This window comes from Onychostruthus taczanowskii, unplaced genomic scaffold (assembly GCF_017590055.1).
Source record: "Onychostruthus taczanowskii isolate IOZ18803 unplaced genomic scaffold, ASM1759005v1 scaffold405, whole genome shotgun sequence".
Lineage (NCBI taxonomy): Eukaryota > Metazoa > Chordata > Aves > Passeriformes > Passeridae > Onychostruthus > Onychostruthus taczanowskii.
In genome coordinates this window covers 19,132-28,989 of record NW_024501516.1, presented here as the reverse complement: position 1 = coordinate 28,989, position 9,858 = coordinate 19,132, and the positions used below count along the sequence as shown (strand labels likewise).

At 39.6% G+C, this 9,858-nt stretch overlaps 2 protein-coding genes across 3 annotated transcripts in view; both read right to left on the bottom strand.

The window, feature by feature from the left end:
* Window positions 1–3,436: 3,436 nt before the first annotated feature.
* On the bottom strand, window positions 3,437–8,261 carry LOC121340522 (lysophospholipase D GDPD3-like; the record flags this gene model as incomplete). Its single annotated transcript, XM_041413328.1, has 5 exons — window positions 8,237–8,261; window positions 7,694–7,736; window positions 6,508–6,643; window positions 5,180–5,225; window positions 3,437–3,555 (listed from the first exon to the last, which is right to left on the bottom strand). Coding segments are annotated over exons 1-5 (369 nt in total), but the record flags the coding sequence as incomplete, so codon positions are not given.
* A 638-nt stretch (window positions 8,262–8,899) lies between these two features.
* The window catches only part of BOLA2B (bolA family member 2B), a 2,506-nt gene continuing 1,547 nt past the window's right edge, over window positions 8,900–9,858 (bottom strand). For both annotated transcript variants that reach the window (XM_041413334.1, XM_041413333.1), the window contains one exon: window positions 8,900–9,189. In XM_041413334.1, coding sequence (XP_041269268.1) covers window positions 9,181–9,189 — 9 coding nt within the window. In that variant the 3' untranslated portion in view covers window positions 8,900–9,180. The remainder of the gene's footprint in view (window positions 9,190–9,858) is intronic.

The window sequence follows — 9,858 nt, the reverse complement described above, 5'->3', positions numbered from 1 at the left end:
AAAAATTGGGGTGGAAATGGGAAAAAACGGCAGCGGAACGAAGCGAAAATGATGAAAAATAGCTCAAAATTGACCCTGAAATGAACCCAAAAATGGTCCCAAAATATCCCAAAAATGACCCAAAAATTATCCAAAAATAAGAAAAAAAAAGGTAAAAAAAAAATGATCCAAAGTGGTCCCAAAATCACCAAAAAAAGATCTTAAGTTGGCATAAAAATGACCCAAAAATGTCTTAAAATTGCCCTAAAAATGGCCAAAAATGGCCATAAAGTGACCCAAAAATGGGCCCAAAATTAAAAGGGCCCTAAAATGGCAGAAAATTAACCCAAAATTGTCCAAAAAAAAGAGGTTCCAAAATGAGCCCATAATTTGCCAAAAATGGCTATAAAATGAAAAATTAAAAGTCCCAAAATGGCTCCAAAATGACCCAAAAATGGTGAAAAAATGACAAAAAATGGTGAAAAAATGACCCAAAATTGACCCAAAAATGACACAAAATGACCCCAAAAAATGGCTCAAAATGGTCTTAAAATGACCCAAAAATGGGCCAAAAAATTACCAAAAATTGACCATAAATGGACAAAATTGACCTAAAAATTGTCCCAAAAAAAGTCCCAAAATGACCTATAAAATGGTCTAAAAAATGTCCCAAAAAAATTTTTAAAAGCCCCAAAATTGACAAAAAATTACACCCAAATGACCAAAAAATGACCCAAAATTGACCCAAAAATGACAAAATTGCTCCAAAAAAATGGCCCAAAATGGTCTTAAAATGACCCAAAAATGGTGAAAAAATGACAAAAAAAAGGTCAAAAAATGACCCAAAATTGACCCAAAAATGACAAAATTGCTCCAAAAAAATGGCCCAAAATGGTCTTAAAATGACCCAAAAATGGGCCAAAAAATTACCAAAAATTGACAATAAATTGACGAATTTGACCTAAAAATTGTCAAAAAAAAGTCCCAAAATGACCCAAAAATGGGCCAAAAAATTACCAAAAATTGACCAAATTGACCTAAAAATTGTCCAAAAAAATGTCCCAAAATGACCCAAAAAATGGTCTAAAAAATGTCCCAAAAAAATTTTTAAAAGCCCCAAAATTGACAAAAAATTACACCCAAATGACCCAAAAAATGACCAAAATTGGCCAAAACAAATGATCCTAAAATGGCACAAAAAGTGACCAAAAAATTACCCCAAAAAATGGCCCAAAATGGTCTTAAAATGACCCAAAAATGGGCCAAAAAATTACCAAAAATTGACCAAATTGACCTAAAAATTGTCCAAAAAAATGTCCCAAAATGACCCAAAAAATGGTCTAAAAAAAATGACCCAAAAGGACCCAAAATGTCCCAGAAAAGTTTTAAAAGGGCCCCAAAATTGACAAAAAATTGCACCCAAATGACCAAAAAAATGACCAAAATTGGCCAAAACAAATGATCCTAAAATGGCACAAAAAGTGACCAAAAAATTACCTCAAAAAATGGCACAAAATGGTCTTAAAATGACCCAAAAATGGGCCAAAAAATTACCAAAAATTGACAATAAATTGACGAATTTGACCTAAAAATTGTCAAAAAAAAGTCCCAAAATGACCCAAAAAATGGTCTAAAAAATGTCCCAAAAAATTTTTAATAAGCCCCAAAATTGACAAAACATTGCACCCAAATGACCCAAAAAATGACCAAAATTGGCCAAAACAAATGATCCTAAAATGGCACAAAAAGTGACCAAAAAATTACCCCAAAAAATGGCCCAAAATGGTCTTAAAATGACCCAAAAATGGGCCAAAAAATTACCAAAAATTGACCAAATTGACCTAAAAATTGTCCAAAAAAATGTCCCAAAATGACCCAAAAAATGGTCTAAAAAAAATGACCCAAAAGGACCCAAAATGTCCCAGAAAAGTTTTAAAAGGGCCCCAAAATTGACAAAAAATTGCACCCAAATGACCAAAAAAATGACCAAAATTGGCCAAAACAAATGATCCTAAAATGGCAGAAAAAAATACCTCAAAAATTGGCACAAAATCGCCCAAAAATGACCCCAAAATTTTCCAGAACGGGGTCTCAAAATGACCCAAAAATGGGAAAAAATTAACATAAAATTGCCCCAAAAATGGTCCTAAAAAAGACTTAGCAGTGACCAAAAAATGGTTCTAAAATGACACCAAAAATGGCCAAAAATGGCCAAAAAAAGATTTTAAAATGGAAAAAAAATGACCCAAAATGGTCCAGAAAAAGATCGAAGAATGGTTTTAAAATGACCCAAAAATGGTTCTAAAATGACCTGAAAATGGCCCAGAAAACAACAAAAAATTTCCTAAAAATGGCCCAAAAATAAAAGACCCAGAAATTACCCCAAAATTGTCCTTAAATTACTCAAAATGGCCAAAAATGTCCTAAAAATGGTCCCAAAATGGCTCAAAAATGACCCTAAAATGGACAAAAATTATCCAAAATGGCCCTGAAATGACCCAAAAAAAATTCCTAAAATGGCACCAAAAATGACCAAAAAATTTCCCTAAAATGACTCAAAGAATGAGCCGAAAATTACCCAAAATTGACACAAAATGACCCCAAAAAATGGTCTTAAAAATGACTCAGAATGGGCAAAAAAGGGATTGCAAAATGGACCAAAAATGACCCAAAAATCTCCCTAAAATGATAAAAAATGACCCAAAGAAATGGCAAAAAATGGCCCTAAAATGGTCCTAAAATGACTCAAAAATGGACCAAAAAATGCTAAAAATTAACCATAAAATGGCCCAAAATATGACAGAAATTGACCCAAAAATTGTCAAACAAATGGTCCCAAAATGGCCCAAAAATGGCCAAAAATGGCCATATAATTTGCCAAAAAGAAGTCCCAAAATCAACTCAAAATGGTCCCAAAATGACCCAAAATAACTCAAAAAATGACCCAAAAATGATCCTAAAATGGCACAAAAAATGACCAGAAAATGGCTCAAAAATTACCCAAAAAATGATTAAAAATGACTCAAAAATTACCCAAAAATGATTTAAAATGACCCAAAAATTACCCAAAAATGGCCCTAAAATGACCCAAAAAATGGTCCCTAAATGAACTGAAAATGCCAAAAAAATTGTCCCAAAATTGACCAAATTTGACCCTAAAATAGCCCAAAAAATTGTCCCAAAATGACCAAAAAAACAGCAAAAAAATGTCCATAAAATTGGCAAAAATGACCCAAAAATGGACAAAAAATCACCCAAAATGACGCAAAAAATCCCCAAATTGATCCGAAATCACCAAAATGACCCAAAAATTATCAAAAATGACCAAAATTTAACAAAACTACCAAAAATTACCCAAAAATCACCAAAACTCACCCCAAAAATGCCAAAAAATGCCCCAAAATTGCCCAAAATGGCCCAAAACCGCCCCCAAATTAAGCCCCGCCCCTTTTGTGACCTCATTGATGAGGTCATCGTCGTCGTCCTTGACCTCGATGCTCATTGGCTGCCGCGGGAAGCGCCGGAAGACGTCGACCAATCGGGGAATTCGGCGATCGCAGCCGGAGGAGAACGAGCCTGAAAGGGGCGGGGCTTGTGGAGGGGCGGGGCTAAACCTCGTTAGGCCACGCCCCCATTTAAAAAATTCCAGCGATTTTGGGGTTAAAAATTGGAATTTTGGGAAATTTTGTGGGGTGGGGGAGGGGCTGAGGTGTGGGGGAGGGGAGGGTTTGCCCAGAATTCCCAAAATTGCCCAAAATTCCCATTTTCCCACCCAAAATTCCTCCAAAATTCCCATTTTTCCACCCAAAATTCCTCCAAAATTCCCATTTTTCCACCCAAAATTCCTCCAAAATTCCCATTTTCCCACCCAAAATTCCTCCACAATTCCCATTTTTTCACCCAAAAATTCTCATTTTCCCACCAAAAACTCCCCAAAATTTCAAAATTTTGACCCAAAATTCCCATTTTTCTACCAAAATTTTCCCAAAATTCACATTTTTTAACCCTAATTTCTGTAAACTTTCATTTTTAACCTCAAATTCCCTTTTACTCACGTGAAATTCCCAAAATTCCAAATTTTTTAACCAAAACAGTCCCAAAAATTTCCGATTTTTTGTCTCCACATTTTCCATTTTTTCTGCCAAAAATCTCCTAAAATTCAGATTTTTTCCCCAAAAATTCCCATTTTTAACCCCAAATTTTCCCAAAATTTGGGAATTCCCCTTTTTTTCCACCAAAACTTTCCCAAAATTTCCATTTTTTAACTGAAATTATCACAAATTTTCCTTTTTTTACCCCAAAATTCCCTTGAATTTCCCATATTTTGACCCAACATTTTCCCAAAATTCCCAATTTTCTACCTAAATTTCCCAAATTTTCCCAAAATTTCCATTTTTTACCCAAATTACCCCAAATTTCCCATTTTTAACCCAAAATTCCCATTTTTCTACTCAAAATTCCAATTTTCAACTCAAATTTCTCCACTATTCCCCTCTTTTGACCCAAAATTTCCCAAAATTCCTCTTTTTTCACCTCAAAATTCCCCAAATTTTCCCCAAAATTTCAATTTTTAACCCAAATTATCCCAAAATTCCCCTTTTCTGACCCAAAATTTTCCCAAATTTCCAAAATTTTAACCCAAAATTCCCCTTTTTTATCCCTGAAATTCCCCAAATGATCCCAAAAATTTCATTTTAACCTAAATTCTCCCAAAAATTCCCAAATTTTAACCCAAATTTCCCAAAACTCTCCATTTTTTTCTCCCAAATTTCCCATTTTTTCCACCCAAAATTTCTCATTTTTAAAACCAAATTTTCCCCAAAATTCCCAATTTTTAACCCAAGTTTCTCTTTTTTCACCCCCAAATTTTCTTTTAACCCAAATTTCCCCAAAATTCCCGATTTTTGACCCGAATTTTCCCAAATTTCTTTTTTCACCCCCAAATTTTCCCCAAATTCCCATTTTTTAACCCAAATTTCCCCAAAATTCCCAAATTTTGACCAAAATTTTCCCAAATTTCTCTTTCTTCACCCCCAAATTCCCCAAATTTTCCCAAAATTCCCATTTTTTAACCCAAATTGCCCCAAAATTCCCAATTTTTGACCCAAATTTTCCCAAATTTCTCTTTTTTCACCCCAAAATTTTCCCCAAATTCCCATTTTTTGACCCAAATTGCCCCAAAATTCCGATTTTTCCTCACCTGGAGAAAACGTCACCTCCAGGGGGCTCTGGTAGGGGGGGAGGTCCTGGGGGGGGGTAATTAACAGCTAATTAGGGTTAATTGATCGTTAATTAGGGCTAATTAACAATTAATCAAGATTAATCAATGGTTAATTAGGGTTAATTAATGGTTCATTAGGGTTAATCAATGGTTAATTAGGGTAAATTAATGTTAATGGTGCTAAATTAAGGGTTAATTAAGGTTAATTAATAGTTCATTAGAGAAAATTGGTATTAATTACAAATTAACTACAGCTAATTCACTGTTACCATTAATTTGCAGCAATTACCATTAATCAACATTAATTAACATTAATTTATTACCTAATTCAATTCATTAACACCAATTTAATTACCACTAATTTAATTAGTTAACTAATAAAATTTTACATTATTAATTACCCCTTTATACCATTAATTACCATTAATACCCACTAATTACCTTTAATTAGCAATTATTTGAGCTTATCACCTCTAATTATTCTTCATTACCATTCATTAGCATCCATTACCATTAATTACAATTAATTACCATTCATTACCATTAATTTGCACTTATTACCATTTATTCGACTAATTAACACTCATTAGCCCCAATTACCATTAATTATCAGTAATTAAAATGAATTGCTATATATTACTATTAATTACCACTAACGACCTTTAATTACCATTAATTACCATTCACTTGATCTAATTATCATTCATTAGCCCCAATTACCATTAATTACCAATAACCACAATTTATTAGAATTAATTAGAATTTATTACCATTAATTACCCATGATTACCATTAATTACCACTAATTACCACTAACTACAATTTATCACCATTAATTACCACTAATTACCATTCATTACCACTAATAACCACTGATTGCCACTTATTACCACTAATTAGCATTTATTACCACTACTAACCATTAATTACACTTAATTACCATTAGTCAACCACTAATTACAATTTATTTCCACTAATTACAATTTATTCCCACTAATTACAATTTATTCCCGCTAATTACAATTTATTCCCACTAATTACAATTTCTCCCCTCTAACTACCACTAATTCCAATTAAAAACCATTATTAACCCCCAATTCCCATTAATTACCCGTTATTACCGTTAATCACCCCCAATTCCCATTAATTACTACCAACACCCATTAATTACCCCAATCCCCGCTAATTAACCAAACCCAATCAACCCTCTCCCCCCATCCCCACATTCACCAACCCCTAATTAACCCCAAACCCCCTAATTACGCTTAATCACCACTAATTAACCACTAATTAATTAACTAATTAACCTTGTAATCGGTCTGGGAGACGTCAAGATGGCGGCCGCTCTGCCGCCATAGCTCCCGGTCGTGACAGACGACGACGACGCCGTCGCGGGTGCGGCGCACGTCCAGCTCCAGCCAATCACAGCCCTGCGCCACCGCGCTGGGGGCGGGGCCGAAAGGAAAAGGGGCGGGGCTTAAATCTGCAACCAATTATAGGCCTCGGAGCTGGTGGTGTGGGCGTGGTCACAGAAAGAGAGGTGGAGCTTAGGTAGAAAGCCAATCACAGCCCTTGGTGATGGCGGTGGGGGCGTGGCCAAAGGAAAAGGGGGCGGGGCTTAAGTATAAAGTTAATCTCAGCCATTGGTGCCAACGGTGGGGGCGTGGCCAAAGGAAAAGGGGCGGGGCTTAAGTAAAAAGTTAATCTCAGCCCTTGGTGCTAACAGTGGGGGCGTGGCCAAAGGAAAAGGGGGCGGGGCTTAACTATAAATTTAATCTCAGCCATTGGTGCTAAAGGTGGGGGTGTGGGGCGTGGCCAAAGGAAAAGGGGCGGGGCTTAAGAATAAAGTCAATTAAATACCCTGGAGAGTGTGGTGGGGGCGTGACCAATAAAAAGGGGCGTGGCTTAGCTGTAAAGTAAGTTAAAGACCCTGGAGAGTGTGGTGGGGGCGTGGCCACAGAAAACGGGGCGGGGTTAAGCCATACAGCCAATTAGAGAGCTCAGTGCTGGCGGTGGGGGCGTGGCCAAAGGAAAAGGGGCGGGGTTAAGATATTCAGCCAATTAGAGGGACCAGAGACTACACAGTGGGCGTGGCTTGAAGAAATGGGTGGGGTTAAGATAGCCAGCCAATCAGAGGACTCGCAGCTTGTGTTGTGGGCGTGGCCAAAGGAAAAGGGGGCGGACTTTAGCAATAGAGACAATTTGTGTCCCTGGTGCTGGCAGTGGGGTGTGGCCAAGAAAAAAGGGGGCGGGGTTAAGATATTCAGCCAATCAAAGACAGTGCAGGGGGCGGAGCCACTAGAAAGGGGGCGGGGTTTAGAATTGTACCCAATTATAGCGATTAGCAATCGCACTGGGGGTGGGGACAGGGGGAAAGGGGGCGTGGCTTTGAGGTACAGCCAATTGGGGGCCTCAGAGCCCTTGGGGGCGTGGCCAAGGAAGGGGGCGTGGCCAAGGAAGGGGCGTGGCCAAGGGAAGGGGGCGTGGCCTCACTTCTCGAAAGCCTCCATGGTGTTCTCGATCCGCTCCCCGGCACCTGTGGGGGTTAATTAGGGCTAATTAGGGCTAATTAAGCGTTAATTAAGGGTTAATTAGAGCTAATTAAGGATTCCTCCTGGCCCCTCCCCCCCATTTTTCCCAGACCACTCCCCCACCCTGCAAAGCCACGCCCCCAAACCCCTCTGCCTCTTTTTTGCCCCTCTCCCTTTAGCGCGGGAACACGGGGCATTTCCGCCTCGGTACCCACAATGCACCGCGGGGCGCCGCAATGGCAGCGCTGGGGGCTCGGGCTGGGAGCACTGGGAGCGCTGGGAGCCAAACTGGGAGCGCTAGGAGCCGAACTGGGAGAACTGGGGGCCAAACTGGGAGCACTGGGAGCCAAATTGGGAGCGCTGGGAGCCAAACTGGGAGCGCTGGGAGCCAAACTGGGAGCACTGGGAGCTCAAATTGGGAGCAGTGGGGGCGCTGGGAGCCAAACTGGGAGAACTGGGAGCTCAAAGTGGGAGCGCCGGGAGCATTGCGGAAATGAGGGGTTACTTCCTCCTCGGTCCCCACAATGCATTGCGTGAACACGGGGCATTTCCGCCTCGGTACCCACAATGCACCGCGAGGAGCCGCAATGGCAGCGCTGGGGGCTCGGACTGGCAGCACCTCCCAGCTAAATCACGTCAGATTTATGCAAATTTATGCAAATTAAGCCAATCCTACAGGCTCCCTTTGCCTGAGGATGAAGTCATGGCATGTAAATGAGGGAGGTGCGTTGCCTTTATGCAAATTTATGCAAATCTACCCCCATTGCAAAGCACTCACGCAAGGATGACATCACTGCTACATGCAAATGAGGGGCGTTGGTTGCCTCTATGCAAATTTATGCAAATCAAACCCCACTCCAAAGCTGTCCCCCCCCAATGAAGTCAAAGCTGTATGTAAATGAGGGATGTTTGTAGCTTTTATGCAAATTTACGCAAATAAACCACACCCCAAAGTTTCTCTCAGCTAATGACGCCATCAAAATATGCAAATGAGGAAAGTATATTGTGTTCTATGCAAATTTATGCAAATAAGCCACACCCCAAATCAGTCCTTGCCCAAGGAAGACATCACCCCATATGCAAATTAGGAATGTTTATTGCTCCTATGCAAATTTATGCAAAGTAATCCCACCCAGAGCTGCCCTGAATGAATGACATCACCACAATATGCAAATGAGGAATGTTTATTGCCTTTTTATGCAAACTTATGCAAATGAGCGCCACCTCCGCCCTCTTCCGCCTCCATTTCAGGCCCTAAAGGGGGCGTGGCTTCGACCAATCAGAGCCGGGCTGTGGGAATTTATGCAAATCCATGTAAATGAAGCCGAGATGGGGGAAATGGGTATGCAGATTTATGCTAATGAGCCGCGCTCCGCCTCCCACTGCTCCGGGGTCAGCGTCCGCTGCTCCAGGGCGTGGATCCGGCCCAGCTCCTCCTTCAGCGCCTCGTTAACGAGCCTGCGGTTAATTCGCCGCTAATTAGCCCCGTTAATTAATTAATTAACCGCTCAATAACCCCTTCACTAACCCCCATCATATAATTAATTAACCCATTAATTAGTTAATGCATCTGTTAAAAACCCTCATTAACCTCCCTCCCTCCATTGATTAATTAATCCATTAATTAATCCATTAATTAATTCATCCATGAAAACCCCTCATTAAACCCCTCACATAATTAAGTAATCCATTCATTAATTATTCCATCCATGCGTCCAATTAATCAATTCATCCCATTAATTAACCCATCTGTTAAAATCCCTCATTATCCCCCCTTATGCCATTAATTAATCCTGTAATTAATTTACCAATCCATAAAGTCCCTCATTAACCCCCTTGCTCCATTAATTAATCCATTAATTAATCAATTAATTAATTAATCCATTAACTAATCCATTAATTAATCAACCAATCCATTACACCCCCTAATTAAATGCCCCAACTTTATGAATTATCCCCTTAATTAAAGCCCCTCATTAACCTCCCCCAGTCCATTTAGACCCCGCCCCCTTTGCCACACCCACTTTAAACCCCGCCTACCTCACCCAGTCCCATTCAAGCCCCGCCCCTTCACAATTCAATTCTCATTTAAGCCCCACCCATTTCCTCATTTAAGCCCCGCCCCTT